The sequence below is a fragment of the Emydura macquarii genome, unplaced genomic scaffold, assembly GCF_026122565.2.
Source record: "Emydura macquarii macquarii isolate MOO-44397 ecotype Brisbane River unplaced genomic scaffold, CSIRO-AGI_Emac_v2 contig_2948, whole genome shotgun sequence".
Lineage (NCBI taxonomy): Eukaryota > Metazoa > Chordata > Testudines > Chelidae > Emydura > Emydura macquarii.
Genome location: NW_027133085.1, coordinates 3,774,565 through 3,792,351, shown reverse-complemented (window position 1 = coordinate 3,792,351; position 17,787 = coordinate 3,774,565). Strand labels below are relative to the sequence as shown.

The 17,787-nt window shown below is 40.5% G+C and overlaps 1 protein-coding gene across 4 annotated transcripts in view; it reads left to right on the top strand.

The window, feature by feature from the left end:
- Positions 1–17,787, top strand: part of COL15A1 (collagen type XV alpha 1 chain) — a 247,966-nt gene that overhangs the window by 207,522 nt on the left and 22,657 nt on the right. For all 4 annotated transcript variants that reach the window (XM_067569856.1, XM_067569855.1, XM_067569854.1 and 1 more), the window contains 5 exons: positions 2,216–2,258; positions 7,940–8,029; positions 10,733–10,782; positions 13,227–13,337; positions 16,557–16,701. In XM_067569856.1, the coding sequence (XP_067425957.1) occupies positions 2,216–2,258; positions 7,940–8,029; positions 10,733–10,782; positions 13,227–13,337; positions 16,557–16,701 (439 nt within the window). The remainder of the gene's footprint in view (positions 1–2,215; positions 2,259–7,939; positions 8,030–10,732; positions 10,783–13,226; positions 13,338–16,556; positions 16,702–17,787) is intronic.

Genomic DNA, 17,787 nt, shown 5'->3' with positions numbered 1-17,787 from the left:
GGTTGTCCAGCCCAACAGGCGTGGCCAGGACTCTTCCACCTGGGGTTGTATCAGCAGGGGATTCAATTGCTCACACCTCCTCACCTTGACAGTATGCCCTGGCCCCTTCCCCTGGTCCCTGTATCCTTCTCTATGCTTTCCCTCCCCCTGGCTTCCAGCTCTTGGGGCTGCCTTACTCCGGCCTGGCTCAGTTCTTGTTGTCTAAGGGTTTTTCATGTTCGGGTCTCCTGCTCCAGGGGTTCCTGACCCATCCCTAGGGAAACCTTCTGGGTTTCCACCAGTGGGTGCTCTACTCCCACCCCTCTTTCTTGTTCAGGAGGGTTCCCAGTCCATGCCCACCACTACAGGGTAGGGCAGTCCCTCCACTACAGCTACTTGTTTCCACTGATACTGGCCCTGCACCTTCAGAGGTAGCTGGGCCTATGGGTACCCCCTCATGTCCCCGTGGATGCATTCCACTTTCAGGCCCGCTCTGGGGATCCTCCGTTACGGCTCCACACAAGGGTGCGGGTGGAAGCAGTGTCCACCAAGTTCCTCCGGAACTTTCTCCCCACTCTCACAGGTATGGTGGACACGTTTCTCGCCACCCTCCTCCCAATCACCTTAGTCCAGCCACAAAACTCACCCAGCCCACAGTTCATCTGCAGGCACTCCTGCCATTTATGTCCAGGTTGGGTGCACTGCCAGCAGAAGGCCGCCCGGGTCCCCACAGGAGCTCCCCGACTGTCCCTCCCCCCCCCCCCCCTTCCTTCTCATCTCACTTACTCCAGTTTACATACATTGATTTTTGGAGGAGTTACTCCAGATTTATACTGGTGTAAACACAATAAAAATCCATATGAATAAGAAAATCTCTCTTCTGCCTTTCCATATTAACTCTACTTATGACCTCAGACACAGAATAATGACCACAAGATATTTTTACATTTCTGAGACTTTTTTTTAAGGAATTTTCTTCTTATCCCTTTCAATCCATCCATAGAATTCTCCATCTGATACATAACTTTCTAATAAATATGTTTTCACTAGATCTGTTAGGAATTCCTCTGTGGATTGGCCATCTTTCTCACCAATGCTTAAATGATTTTCTGTGCAACCATTAAAGTGACAAAAACCTACTTAGAAAGCAAGGATAGCTCATTCACACGGAGGTTAAAAATCAATCACTGGTAACAATAACTCTGAAAATATTTTAATTGCAATAAGGACTGCCCAAATAAAAGAAATGTGTGGTTCTAAGTGACTCTTCATGCATCTTAATATGCAAGATAGCTTTGGCCTACTTTTGTGAATGATGACATAAAACTACCCTAATCTGTATATATAAATACTTTTCTCTACTCATCAGTATAATTCAGTATTCCTAAGGAACTATGGGCTCAATTTTGCAAGCATTCCTCATGTGACTAGATCCACCGAAGTTAATTAAACTACTCTTGTGAGCAAAGACTCCCAACAGTGAGTGTTGCAGGACTGGGCCTTTTCATGCAACTGCTGCATATTGGAACTTTTAAATATGTGAATCGTGTGTAATTCATTTTAATAGTAATAATTAGCATTATGTAATGTTTTATCCATTGAGACATTGTACCCAACATTAATTAATCCTTACAATATCCTTAGGAGGTAGATTATATTGTCCCTATTTTACAGATAGGCAGTGAGATTAGGTGACCTACTCAAGACCACAGAGGAAATTAGTGTTAGAGTCAGGAATAGAACTAAGGAGCTTCCAGTATCATGCTTGGATTACACCTCTCTCTCTCTTAAATGCTTTTTGTGCATGTGAAAGCTGCAGATAAACATCCATTGATTTGTGTTAATATTTGATGAAAAGCATTGCAAACACAATCTGTTATTTTAAATCAAATTCTGCTCTCAGTTACTTTGATGTAAATCCAGAGTAATTCTAGTGGTTTGAATTGAGTTACCCTGGATTTATACTAGCATAACTGAAAGGAGAATTTATCTGATGTTGCGAGAATGCATGTTTTACAACCTACTGAAAGCACGCTGCATGTTGAAGAATGCACAATACTGAATACATCTTAACTGGCTAATATTTGGACATTGGAAAGCTGGTAATGCATCTTAAACTATTAATTATATGTACATAAAAGCCCTAACCAGAATCAAGGCCCTATTATGCTAAGTGCTGTATAGATAGAAGTTAATATGTATAGGTAATATTCTGAATATATTTCTTTGTGTGTAGGTGGGCACTGTTCATCCTGGAAACCAAGAAGTTAACATTCATGGTAAACTATTGTTTTTTTCTTCTTGTAATAATATTACAATAGTATTGGATCAAATATGACCCTAGATGTAGTGACCAAAAGTCTCAGCCATCTCTTGGCTGTTTGGTGACCTACACTCTAAGAAATGATTTGGTGGTCTCTGCCGTGTTCTTATTAAACTAGTGTCCACATCCAAAAAACCACCAACATTGTTGGTACAAATTAGCACCCTGTTGGCAGTGTTTCATATAGAGGCCAAGGAGCGAATGAGCCATGGGACAGAACTAACCTTTCTCTTAGAGCTGCTATTTCTTGGCCAGGGATAAGACACACAGATGTGGCTGCAGTCCCATTGTTGTATTCCCTGTCTTAGCTGGCCATATACCTATAAGGAATATGCAGTCACACTATCAGTGCTGCTGTGCTCTTGTAACACATCTTAACAGCAAACTCTAAGGTTAACCTGAAATTACCTACGGGAAGAAAACTGGGTCAGTTGATTCCCAATTCAGCCAGTCCAGAAGAGCCCCAATTCCTGCCTGACAAGTACTGGTTCCTTTGCTCTCTCAGGTGTGTGTTCTGAATGGCACAGAAGGTTCCCTTGGGTCAGCCAGTCAGAGTGGGAAGCTCCTGCTTGCGATCAGAGCTTTGGTCCTATTGCTTGGGAGTTAAGGGTGCAATCCAAGAAGGTATTTGGGTATCTGAGTTTTCTTTTTAGGCACCACTGTGAGCCCCAAAACTCCCACTCAGCTGCCACTGAGTCCTGTAAGTGCCTGAACTCACTTGGTGCCTAAGTTTTTTGCCTCTAGGCATACGCACAGCTGCCTCACTCTAAGGCACCTAGCTCCCAATTGAGCCTGAGAGCAATCCACAAATCGGGCGAGGAGAGATGTGTGGCCTCCTAAGTCACATGTGAGGCCCAACCTGGTAAGCAGCCTCCAAGCATGCCTAGTGCCACCTAAGGCAAGTTCACACAAAACTGCTGGGGTGAGGGAGAAGGAGAAGGAGGATGAGGGAGGCCGTCTCTCATAATCTTTGTCCCAACGGTAAGAGTACTCACTTGGGATGTGGGAGACTTCAGGGTCAAGTCTCCCCTCCACCTGAAGAGGAGAAGGGATTTGAACAGGGAGCTGCCACCTCTCTGGTGAGTGCCCTAATCACTGGACTCTAGAGTCATTCCAATGCTATCCCTGGCCCAATTAATATTTAATTATTTAATGAAAGTGGAACAACTTCAGTAGGCGAGACTGAGGAAACCCCACAATAGAACATTCCATAGTCTTGTGGTTAGTGCCCTCAGTGGCGAGGTGGCAGCTTCCTGTTCAAATCCTTTCTCCCCCTCAGGTAAAGGGGGGACTTGAACTGGGGTTTTCCCACATCCCAGGTTAGTATCCTAATCACTGGACTAAAGGTTAGAAGAAAGGGCTCTTCCCTATCTCCAGCTGTTGTGTAGGAACTCGCATGAGGGGCCCGATCTGGTAGAGGTGCTCAGAGGCCACCTACTGGATTGGGGCCCCCTATGCAACGTAGGTGGATGTCTATCTTCCCCTTGTTCACAGACCACAAGTCAGAGAAAAGTACCTCCCTGCAACCCAGACCTAGGCACCTATCTTCATGAGTGGTGTGGACTCAATACATACCCCTCTGGTCAGCTTTGTGTCAGCCTTTGTGGATCACAGTCTGAAGTGTCTATCTCTCCCCAATCATCGTATAGGGCGCCTAGACACCTAACTCATGCTTTGTGGATTGCAGTGTTTTTCCTGTATTTTTCTAGGCACCACAAAATTAGGTGTTGCAATGTTTAAGACCCTTTGGGCCAAAATAAATATTACAGACAGGATCAACCCCTACTTAGTCAGAGCAGGAATCACTACAAATTACCTTCAAAGGGATTTTTGGAAAGGAGAGTGTGAGCCACCAAAACCCCTTTCACTTGCAAGGGAAATGGTTTGAGCCTTTCTGGGGAGATGGAAGAAATTCTCCCCTACCCTTCACTCTGTAGTAGAATAAGGTGAGAGCTGTTGAAGAGAAGATAATTTTCCAAGACAGAAATAGAGAACTGAGAGAGGGTATATCTACACTGTAAAGTGAAGTGAGACTGCAGCAGGTGTAGACATACCTTAGCTAGCTTTGATCTAGCTTGTTTGAATAACAATAGCAGTGAATCTGAAGCAGCATGGGCATGGCCACACAATCTCATCTGGGACCTTAGGTATGCACTTGAGCAGCTAACTTGTGCTGCTGCCCATGCTGTCGCAGCTTCACTGCTGTTTATTATTTGAGCTATCTAAATCAAAGTTATCTTGGCTGTGTCTATACAGTGTAGACATAACCAGGGAGAGAAACATTGGTAAAGAGAGAGAGACTGACAGGGAAGGAATGGGACATATTGTACCGTCCTGCAGAAATGTCCTTGGGAGGGGGACATGAGGCTCAGGTAGCTCTGCAAGCATCACAGGTGGGAGCTTCCTTTAGTTGTTCCCCATGAGTGGAGAGGGATTTCAGAGATAATGGAGAAGGAAGGAATGTCAAACCTGTGTAGTCCAGAGACTAACAGAAAACTATGCAACAGTCTTTAGTCTCTGTTCCTAAGCCCATTCCAGCCACATTACTGGCACCACATCTTGGCAGCAGAGGCTACAGAGAGGGCTTGTACTTGGAGAACTTAAAAATTTCACAGGGTCAGTTCCCATCCCTTCCTTCTCTGCTACCAAAGAAAGCCTCAGCTCCTGCCCCTCTGTTGCCCTCCTTTAACAGATGCCTCCCCAGCCCTGTTTAACAAAAGAGGTGACTATAGGCCAGAGACTGAGAGAGGGCTAACTTCTGTGTTCAGATATGCACACACACAACCTGAAGATCTTCCATGGAGCTATTTCTGGCGCACCCATCGCTGTGATATCCAGGTGCCTGATATAAAAAGTGTAGTACTACATTTGTTGTTTACTTCCTTGCAGTGAATCTGCTTCATAATGATTTCAGTGCATCTCTCAGAATTGGATTTTTTGTATATATTTACAGTCACTTGTACCTCCTTTGCTCATGGTGGGAGTAGAGTACACCACACCCAGCTCTTGCAATTTTATCTCAAGTCTCTCACTATTTGCTTTTCCCCTTAAAGCCCCAGCTCCAGGAGTCAGATGATTGTGAGAAGCTCAGTTGTTAATATAAATATTTCTCATAGCAGAGAGAGGCTTGAAAATGTGAACCTTAAAGGCTCAAAACCTAACACTTTTCAAAACACTTGATATTTAAACCATTCTTATAATGTTTGGGGGCCCAATTCATTATTTGAATGCTTGGGATGGCAATATTGTACACCATACCACCCATTGTAGATATAATGGCCCGTCAGGATCATTATCAGCATGAGAGTCGTGATTGTGCTGACTCCCATTGAATCCTTTTCTAGTCTAGACCTAGCCTTTCTAAATCTGCATTCTCATTTCCTTCTTCTTTTTGATTTTTGCTGACTCCATTTAGGTCCTCCTCAGCTGTTCACTATTAGTCCTTTCAACTTGATTAGAGTCACTTGTAGCACTTGCCTCAGATGACTCCAATTATCTCCTCATTCCATTAATCTTTTAGCAGCACTGGGCATATGCAGGCAAAGAATGTTGGCTTACTGCACATTGTAGTGTGGTTGTAGCCCTGAGGTCCCAGAATTTTAGACAGACAAGGTGAGTGAGGTAATATCTTTTACTAGACCAACTTCTGTTAGTAAAAGAGACACACTTTTGAGCTACACAGAGCTCTTGAAGTTTGATTTAGATCGGAAGAAGAGCTCTGTGTAACTCTTGTCTCTTTCACCAACAGAAGTCGGTCCAATAAAAGATATAACCTCATCCACCTTGTCTCTGTAATTTTACTGATAATTAATCAAAAGGATCACTTCCCCGCAATATCATTAAATGTTTAAGGGCACTTGGCTTTTCTGTTTTTGTTTGTTCTTTTCTCCTGGGAAGAATTCTCAAATGAAGGATTTGACTGCCATTTTTTAGGTAAAAACTTCCTTTGCATTATTTGTTGTAATATCTGTTCTCTAATTATGATGATCCTTGGCCTAAACAGTAAATCCCAATGTCACTATTGCATTTTTTTCAGATTGGAAGGGATAGTGTTGGAGTTTAAGCACAAGTTTGACCTATTCTAAAATTGTTATAAATTTCTGGATTTTTACATTCCTGATCTATCTTTAAATCTTACACACCATCAGTGTAGCTAAAAATAGCTATTAATTGTGTGCACCAGAGATTTAAAAGTGGTGCAGATCATAATATAAACTCCCCATACACCCTCTCGAGGGGGTGAATAGTCATATGTAGGCAAGGCGTTGTCCCCACCAACCCCTGCAGTAATTCCTCCACCCCACTTAAATTCCACACTGGGGGGTGCATGGGAAAAGGGCACTTGTGCAGACATGTAGGCAGGGACCAAGCAACTCAGAGGTGGGTTCTGCACCAGCCCTAGATAGGATGACACAGCTGCAATGTGTGTAAATTAGAAAAGCCATGGGATCTCTGTTCATGTGGCTCCAGTGGCCCTAATACATTGCACAACTGGAGTGTAGGGATGCAACTGCTACTCCAGGCCATAAACTGGGACTGTGAAGAGTGGCCATGAGAGAACTGTATGGTAGCTCTATACTTTGTCTCTGGATTGCAGGAGTGAACTTCACTGCCAAACTCTTGCTTATCACTCAGCGTAGCAACATTGCACTTTGCACCTCTATAGCCATGTGTACCTGGCAAAGTAGCTATAAAATGCTACCACATAAGACTGGAGTTATTTTACACCCACTTTGCTCAGGTGTAAATGACTGCACAAGGGGCACAGTGGTGGCGACTTCAGCCTGAAAAGTCCAATTAGGTGGGAGTGAATGTCGCTCACAGGAGTCAGATCCGTTGAGTAAGAAGGGTGCCGTTTTAACCTGATCACTTTGCAGGCAAGAACTGCAGTTGAAACTTGATGTGGGGAGCAAATACAGGGGGGGGAGGTTGCAAATTCAAAATTGATTTGGGTGCAGGTCTACCCCCTCCCGTGCACCCTCCCTCACCTGATAAGGAAATCTTGCTAGAAGTTTTTATATTCTCTGACAGAATATGGTGGGTGAGGGGTGTTTCATTCATTATGCTCACTAACCATGGGCAACAAATGATAAATAGTTTGGTTGGCCTCAACAGAAGTAGTTAGTTATTGCCTTGTGATAAGAATTCAAGTGCCAGAGTGATAAAGCCTGGAGATACATACACCTCTATCTTTGATAGTGCTTTCTCTACAGTAATCTTAGGATGGTAGGCATACATCAAGAAGATATGTCAACTCACGTGCTTTCTGGCTTTGGCTTTTGGCTTACTTCAGGCAGGCGTGTGTCATTCAACTGGGGGAGAGGGAGACAGTCTTTCAGAGGGGCTGTTTCAGGTTCTTGAGGCAAAGAGGAAATGGCAGTCTTTTTGAAATGTTATGGGACGGGAGAGGGCACTGGTGACTATTAAACAGTCATGAAGAAAGCTGGGGAAGCTTGTGGTGAGGGATAGGAGCCTCAAAAAGTTTGAACAGCCATGTGTTTAGAATCCTTACCCAGATTTTTTGTCATTTGTCCATCATTAAACAGTATCTGTTACACCATATTTGTAAATTATACATTGCAATATCTCTCATTCGCTAAGAATGCATTTCATTTTCTGACAATATTTTTATGGCAGGTGTGAAAGGAGAACCAGGCTCCTGGGGACTGCATGGCCCACCAGGCTTAAAAGGGGAAAAAGGAGAGAGAGGCTCACCTGGACTACCAGGTATTATAAATATGATTGTAGAACACTACATGTGCTTTTGGAATGGATTTATTTTAAGAAATACAAAATATCTAAAACATTTAAAATGTCATCTTTATTTCCTGTGCCAAGACCGGTGTTTTAAGTCAATCAAAGTTTATTAAGACTCTCGTTAAGTACAGGCTAACTTTAAGCACTGGCATAGTCCCACATCTGTTTGAAGTTAGGCGTATGCTTAAATACCTTGCTGAATTGGGACATAAATCAATAAACCCTATAATATTCTGAAAAATATCATCTGATTTGTGGTTGGTTTTTTTTAAGATAGATGTTTGAACTATCTGGCTTGTCACAGTGTGTTTAAACTGGTTCGAAGGACACCAAGTCCTTTTATTTGGATCACCATGTCAGCCAATAATGCTACATAATTATCGACATCTGTGTTCAGTGAAAATATTTTATTTGTCTTGATTATCAAAATTATCGACACTGGTAGCAGTTAATGGGACCTGGTAACATAACAGGAGTTACTCATTGAGGATTTAATTTTTACATGAGAATTTTGTATGCATAGCTAATACATTTCAATTAGCTGAGTTAGACTGTAAGCCTTTTGGGGCAAGGACTGTCTCTTCTGTATTTGTACAGCATCTAGCACGATGGGGTCTCAGACTATGACTAGGGCTCATAGGTGAACCTTTTCAAACAAGGTTGCTGTTATATTTCATAAATTCTTCTTGTTTGTGTAAATTTTAATAACTACCTATTTAAAAAAGATCAAAAATGGCAAAATTATATTGATGGGCATTAGAAATAGTGAAATATAAAAGGAGCACTATAAAATTAAGATATATTTTCATGTATTATGCTTATGATCTTTCAGGCCTTCAATCCAGAACTTCAGTTTTGTTACTTAAAATAACTTTATAATTTTTATCTTCCAGAGGGCATCTCTTCACACTAAACTTCTATTTTGACATTTTGCTCCCACTAACCTTTCTGCTGATCTGTATCTGATGCATCCAAAAAGTGTTTTGGGAAGGACTTCTCAAACATCAGTCAACTTTAAAAATGCAGGAACTATGTACTTCAAAGGAAAATTAAGAAAAACTCCTCCTGTTTTATGATCTACTGTGCTCACACTACTTCTCACACTCGCATTTTATTACATTCATTATTGTTTTGCAAGTGCTTGTGACTGACAACCATGATAATTTCAGGTTCCACACAGAGATGTGCACACTTGTGATGTGTTTTTGGACTCAAACTGGTGATAAAGGGGGTGATAATTGCACCCCCTTTATGGTCAGGATATCATCTCCTCTAGTTTGAAGACAGAGTTCATCTTGGCTCACTAAAGAAGAAAGGTTTATTTATTTGGTCTGCTTAGAGAAGCTGATTTGACTCTGGGGTTTCAGATTTTGCAGAAGGAAAGTAACATTCAGCTGGTGGGGCCCATTCTGATGTTGCTCTAGTAGAACATTATCATCAATTTTTGCTCTTGATCATTAATATAGCAGCCTGAGGATCCTCTCCCTATAAGTCATACTTATAGGTCACCTTGATGTGATGGATGAAATGGAGATTAGAGTGATGATGGTGGAAGTCATGCTGTGAGTCAGCTCAATTGCAGCACAGAAAGTTTTCTAAACTATGGCAGACAGTTGTAGCTCCTCTACTGTAACATCATTGTTCCAGTCATGATAATAGCATGGGCAACCAGAGCTTTGTTTGCTCGAAAATGGAAATTTTTATTTTCTTGTTGAGAAAATTTTTCTATCTAACTTCAGAAACAAAATCTTTTGGATTAATACCACTCTGGCTGCCTTCATTGCTGTAGATATGTGTCTGGAAGGGACAAATGCAACATCTGCATGATGTGAATGAATTTGATCTTCTCATTGAAATTCCAGATGTACTGTGGAACCCAATACCTCTCATAGTGCCTGATCCAAAGCCCATAGAAGTCTATGGGAACCTTTCAATTAACTTCAGTGGGCTTTGTCTCAGTTCCTTGGGTGTTCAAATCTAGCAGAACATTGATTTTGTATTGGGTGTGCATTTAGCAAAGAACATTAGCACTTCCTTATTGAAGAACAAGGTGCCAGCTTCCTTCACAAGAGCAGTTGTTAAGCCTTTGTTCAAAAGAGAACTGGAGAGCTACTTTTACTGCCTTTCTGAAATGTGGTATATTAGAATTTATGAATAACTAGATGGTGCCATATTTTCCATTAGGATTTGATTGAATACACTTCCCTACAATTTGTTTGAATTAAATTAATCTTCTAAACCGTTAGCCCTAATTTAAACTGATTACAACACTAAGTATCTGTTTGAAACAAGTCCATCATGTTGTTGTTGAACACTGCAAAAAAGTTCTTTCTCAAATCTACCCAAAAATAATATTAAGTTTTTCATGCTCTCTGCTGACTCCGTAGCCTCAGGTTATCTAACCATCAGCAGAGCATAAACACAATCCCACTGACACCAGCAGTGATGCTGACATACAGACCATATGTTGGCTTTTGCTACAGTATAACAGAGAGGAAACAAATGTTTGCCATATTAAAAAGGTCAAAATGATTATGGAGAAGAGTTTAAAATATAACTTCAAAAATAATACAGATAATGGCCTGCTAAAATGGAAATTATGGATAATTTAGCCCTTCTAAAACAAAAATTACAGATGATTTTTGCACTAAAATAATGTACTTGATTTTTCAGGTCCTCCTCTGCCTTCAACATATTTCAACCACTTTGTTAATAGCATGAAGGTAATTACTTCTCATTTGTATTTGACTTCTATTCAGCTTTTTTAACCCTATATTTTAATCTACATTAAATATAAGACAAATATTAACAAACATATAAGATAGAATACATACAATAATTTATTTTATATCAGAAATTACAAATTGATATATTATGCAAGTATTCAAATTAGTAGATGGATAAACAAATTTGTATTACTATATAATACACTGTAAAAAAGGAGGTTACTAATATACAAAAATATTATCTAGGTTTTACTACTGCTTATTTTCTTTTCTCAAATGTATTAAAATTAATCATATTTTGTCATTATCTACTTTAAATCTTCTAGCATAAATTAATTCTTCCATATTTCCCAAACTTTCATACCAACAAAGGAGAGAGAGAACGTTTGCTTTCAAAAAGACTGCTAGAGCAAATTTAGCTACATTTAATACATGAAAAATCAGTTTTTGCACAGCCATCCTGTCATTACTTCTCCCCGACTAACTGATGACTTTTTCTGTAGGATGGGAAAAATACAAGGAAAAGTGAATGCTGATTATTCTGTGTGTTGTCTCTTCTTTCATCTTACTCCTTCCTTTTCTCTCCTTCCATAGACTGTAATCCTGGTTTTTCTACACACCTTCAAATATCTGCTCTACTTCTGTGAAATTTTTAGTCTGTTTTTTCAATGACTGAAGGAAAGGGGATGGGACCTCTACAAATCATTTTACAGACCTAATAAAATAAAGTCTGTTGGGTGCCAATAGTTCTGTCTCTCTTTATTTGTTCTCCAAAATGGTTTATTAAGGAAAACCATCTGACCCAGACTTCCCTATTTCAGCATTCATCTGTACGCCTACTATGGATTAGTTTAAGTGTTGGAATTGAATATGACTGAAATATTAATTTACAATGCTTTTATATTGCTCTAACTGAATTAGAGCTATTATATTCTGTCTTGTATAAGATCTCTAGTGTAATGTAATCAGACTATTGCATAGTGATGTCATGAGAAGAAATTAAATAAAAATGTAATATAATGGTATAACCAATCCCCATGAAAGATTGTTATAGAGGAGGTTTTGTTCCTGCTCAATTACATTCATTTTTATTTTCTTTGGTGTAATGTGTAGCCTCCATCTACTCAAAGACAGAAAATTTCCCCCTTAGATAGGATGAGGCTTATTTGATTTAAAAGAACAATATCTCCACATTAAATAGATGCCTTCATCTTCAAAGTGCTGTTTTGGCATTTGTCCCCTCTTATTCTATAAACAAAATGCCATACAGAAAGCTTGACAACTCCATTTATCGGGAAACAAGAGGGAAAAATCTGTCAATCACAGAAGCTATAAGTAAGCAGGCTCCCTGCCCCCTTTCTCTCAGTCTGTTTTGCCTCCTGTCCTGGAACTAAAGGCTTGTCTATACTACCACTTTTATTGGTAAAATTTATGTCGTTCCGGGGTGTGAGAAAACACACCCCTGAGCGATATACCCTTGAGCGATATATGTTACATAGACAGAAGCACCGGTGTGGACAGTGCTATGTCGGCGGGAGAAGATCATGGAGGTGGTTTTATTGTGCCGACGGGAGAGCTCTCTTCAGTCAGCATAGTGGATATGCAAGCAATCTTACAGTGATGCAGCTGTGTTGCTGTAAGCTCCTTAGTGTAGACACGGCCTGAGTAATTCTTGCTCGGTCTTCTGTTGCTTCTATTTATAATCTTATTTCTCAGAAGGAAGAAATAAGGAAGACCAAGAAGAGGGTAGAGAGAAAACAAGCATCTTACAGAATTACAGAAAGAAAATAACGTGAGACTGGAACGTCTGTTGATGTGGTTCTTATTCAATAGGGACAACAACAACTTTGTATTTCAAGACTCCTACTGTAATTCTTTCACTCAGATTCACTGATGAGCTCTGTAGGATGGGACAAGAGAAGTACAAGGGAAAAATCATGTGCCAATAATTGTCATCTTTTCTCCTATCCTTCCCCTTTCACTGTGTCTCCACCTGTCCACAGTAATCTGGGCTTTTCTACACACCTTTAAATATTAGCTCTATTTTTGTGAAGTTAGTAGTCTGCTTTTTCAGTGACTGAAGGAAGGGGGTGGAGCTTGGCTCTTTGTGCCTCCTGTGACTTTTGCCTCCAGCTTTCCGGTGGATGAAGGTATAATTGCAGTATGGAATCTTATTTGGAGTATATCAGAAGGAGAACTACAACAAATACCATTTCCCCTACCTAATTTTCTCTTCTGTCTGTGGGAGAAACCTGCCTTTGCAGCCAAGGGGAATAAATTATTCATTTTCATTATATGTCATTGGGAAAGAGAGTGATATGAAAAAGCCAATTTTAAGTTCACTGTATCCTCTATTGAGATTTTTAGTGTAATTTTACAAGATTAATGTCAGGTTCCAATCCTGTTTCAACTTAATTTTTAAAAATGCTTTCTCTTCTAAGGGTGAGAAAGGAGACCATGGAGAAACTGGCTTCAAAGGGGAAAAAGGAGAACCAAGTGGAGGTTTTTTTATGTCGGGGCCTCCCGGACCCCCTGGAAGACCAGGACTAGTTGTAAGTGATGTGTCTCTTGCAACAGAAATGTACATGGGCTTTGGCTCAATCCAGTAAGAACTAAATAAACACAAACCGCAAACTAGGGAAATGTGATCTACATGAAATTACTCGAAGGTGGGTGCACAACTAGTTGGAAGACTGTCCTCAAAGTAATTATCAATGGTTCACTGTCAACCTGGGAGGGCATATCTAATGGGTCCCACAGGAGTCAGTCCTGAGTCCAGCACTATTCAATATTTTCATTATCGTGGATAATTGAGTGGAGAGTATGCTTATAAAATGTGTGAAAGACACCAAGCTGGGAGGGATTGCAAGCACTTTGGCCGACAGGATTAAAATTCAAAATGACCTTGACAAATTGGAGAATCGATCTGAATTCAACAAGATGAAATTCAGAAAAGACAGTGCAAAAAACTTCACCTAGGAAGAAAACATTAAGTGCACAACTACAAAATGGGAAATAATTGGCTAGGTGGTAGCAATGCTGAAAAGGATCTGGGGGTTATAGTGGATCACAGACTATATATGAGTCAACAATGTGATGCAGTAATGAAAAAGATCAATATCATTCTGAGTGTATTAAGAGAAGTGTCGTATGTAAGACATGGGAGGTAACCATTCTGCCTTACTTTGCACTCCGCTGGAGTAGTGTACAATTCTGGGCACCATAGTTTGGAAAAGATGTAGAGAGAGTCCAAAGCAGAGCAACAAAAATGAGGAAAGGTTTAGAAAACCTGACCTATAAGGAAAGGTTAAATAAATTGGACATGTTTAGTTTTGAGAAAAAAGACTGATAAGTGTTCAAATGCATTAAGGGCTGTTATAAAAAAGAAAGTGATGAATTGTTCTCCATGTCCACTGAAGGTAGGACAAGAAGTCATGGGCTTAAACTGCAACAAGAAAAACTTAAGTTAAATATTAGGGAAAACTTATTAACTATAAGGATAGTTAAATTATGGAATAGGCTTCCAAAGCAGGCTGTAGAATTCTCAGCACTGGAGGTTTATAAGAACAGGTTGGATAAACACCTGTCAGGGATGGTCTAGTTTTCTTGATCCTGCCCCCATGCAGGGGGCTGGACTTGATGACTTCTTGAGGTTCCTTCTAGCTCTACATTTTTATGATTCTATGATGTCACAGACTTTCTGTTTTGGACTAACTAGAAAAGTTAAAGTAGATAAGAGTTTGAAAACCATCTTCTCTGAAGCTCTAATCCTATCAACATTTAGGTACATGAGTAACATTTTATTCAGACAAGCAGCCCCATAGAAGCTAACGGGATTACTTGTGTGAGTAAAGTTAGGCACATGCATAAAATATTTCCAGGTTTGAGGCCTAATTCAGACAATTGAACAGATAAACAGTGAGCTACAGATTTATTTGTGGTAAAAATTGCAATTCATATTTAGTAACTGATTTAAAAACTGGACCAAATCAAAGGAGAACTGTATACAATATGTTCAGTATGGGGAGAGCCTCTCTCTCATGACACCATCTGAATTTGCAAAGACTATTTCCTGTTTTGGTCACAGTGACCACTAAAAGGTAAGAATAGAAATATACAGTAAAGTGCCGCTGGCAGCGTTCTCAGCAGAAGTCCTTCAACTTTGGAGTTGGTCAGAGAGAGCCTTCATTGCACATTGCAAGGTCTACTTGTTTGTTCAGGTTTTTCCTTGAAAGGTGGCTGAGGGAGCATTGTGTTTGGAAGCTGTGGTTCTAAATTGTAAAATCACACTACGCCATGTGTGATTTTACATTTCTGTACATAGCCTAAATGTGTATAGCTATGTGTGTTTTAGAAATTTAAAAATAAATACAAATAAAATTAGTATGACTTTCAGATAGGATTTAGTATCAATGTTAAATATACACATTTTAATAACATGCATGGTAATTAGGTTGCCAGGAAAAACAGATTTAACATTTTGCTCTGTTGCCTTAATTAGCTACCTCAGTAAGTAGCTTCATAATACCAATAACATGAATTGACACATATGATGTTAGTTATATCCTCATAAGGGTCAAAATAATCCATACACAAATTATTTTAGTCTCCATCTTGAAAAATGTTGGCCATCTAGTTAACTAACACCCAATGGTCCAAAAACAATGAAAAATCCCCATGTGTATCAGTTTGAACAGTCCTAGAAAATTCAGGTACTTTGTAATCTGTCTAGTTTTTTATCCAGTGGTAGTCACCGTAAAAATCAGCATGAGAATCAGCTGTGATTTCCCTAGGAAACTAGCTAATCTCCAGGTGGATGGCACCTGTCAATTGGCTAATGTATGGGGTTTGTTAGTGAGAATTGTGCCAAGAAAGAAGGAAGGTCTGTGGCAACTGGAAAGAAGTGCCTTGGAAGAAGACCCTTGCCTGCAAAAAGTCCTGATTTATCCCACCTGACTCTACTGGGAACTGCCCCCTCTGCACCAGTCTCTTATCCCGCAGAGAAATGCTTTGCCTGAAGAGTAGCAGAGGCTGGGTGACACAGCAGCTGCAGCAGACAATGACCAAGCATTTTGGACACATGGCCCAGATCTGTTACATATATGCAGGCTGGCCTGAAGGGTGTGGGGAGGCCAGGACTGAAGATACATGGGGATCATAAGGCTCCCTGCCAATTTGTAGGGTGCCATATTCTGACACTCTTAAATTGGGAGGCTAGGTAGATGGGGTCTGGTTTTTAAGGAGGGAGATGGCAGGATGAGGAATGGGGGAAGAAAGTTGGGATACTGTTGTGATGGAGGAGGCACTCAGGATGAGTTGTGTATCCTTAGGGCTAAAACCTTCTTGCAAGTATTATGAGATGGTCTTGACACCATTCTAAGCATATTAAACATGGAGTGACCTAAGTTGTGCACTGGAGGTTCAGGTGCATGGTGCATACCGTACAGCATTAGGGGGGAAATCAGAGACTCAGAAGAGATCCAAGCACATGGGACAAGATTTTCAGAAATAGTTGCAAAAAACTAGGCTCTAAATCCATAGTTTAGGCACCTAAATAATAAGATTTTCATTTTCCATTGTCTTCAGTGAGAGCTGCTGGATGTACAGCACTTCTGAAAATCAGAACTACAGTCTAAATTATGTCCAGATATGGGCTTGGGAAGCTAACTTCAGAATCTCGCTATTGCGATCATGATGTTATGTTGTTGCTCACTCAGGCTGCTGCATGTGTATTCTTTTTGTGTTTAAAAAATGGTCTTTTGCCTTGACAGGGGCCAAAGGGGGATTCGATTGTTGGGCCAAGAGGCCCCCCTGGGTTACCTGGCCTACCTGGACCTCCAGGGTATGGAATAGTTGGACCTCCTGGCCCACCAGGCCCTCCAGGGCCCCCAGGACCTCCAGCGATATATGGCTCAGGTGAGGGAGCTCTAAACCTGCTTTTTCCTGTGTGTATGCACGTATGCACACATGTGCATGCCTGCATCTCCCCTTAGCCTACCCTGTCCCTGCCTACTCCCTGCCTACCTGGTTTCTGTAACTCATCTGCCATTCAACAGAATTATCGGGCACATAGATAAACACAATTTGGGGAAGAGTCAACACAGCTTTTGTAAAGAAAAGCCCTGCTTCCCTAATCTACTAAGATTCTGAAGTCAACAAGCATCTAGATAAGTATGATCCAGTTGATATTATATACTTGGATTTTCAGAAAGCCTTTGGCAAGGTCCCTCACCAAAGGCTTTTAAGGAAACTAAGTAGCCATGGGATAAGAGGGAAGGTCTTCTCAAGGATGTTTGAAAGATAGGAAATAAAGGGTAGGACTAAATGGTCAGTTTTCACAATGGACAGAGGTGAATGGTGGGGTCTCCAAGGAGCTGTGCGTGGCAGTTACCAAGGGATCTCATCAACCTGGGTTACTGGGCAGCAAAATGGCAGATGAACTTCAACATTTTAAGTGCAAAGTAATGCACAATGGAAAAAATAATCCCAACTATATGTATATAATGATGGGGTCTAAACCATCTGTTACCACCTACAAAGAGATCTTGGTGTGACCTTGAATAGTTATCTGAACATTTATGTTCAGTGCACAGCAGCAGTCAAAAAGGCTGACAGTATTTTAGGAATTATTAGGAAAGGGATAAAAAAAAAGACAGAAAATATCATAATGCCACTACATAAATCCATGGTACAAACCATGCCTTGAATATTGTGGCCAGTTCTGGTTGCTGCCTCTCAAAAATGATATATTGGACCTGGAAATGGTTCAGAGAAGAGCAAAGGTGATCAAGGGGTTGGAACAATTTCTACGTGAAGAGAAACTAGAAAATTAGAGCTGTTCATCTTAGAAAAGAGACAACTAAAGGGTAATATGATAGAAGTCTATAAAATCATGAATGGTGTGGAAAAAGTCAATAGCAACACATTGTTGTTTACCTTTTCACACATACAAAAACCAGGAGTCACCCAATGAAATTAATAGGTAGCAGGTTTAATGCAAAC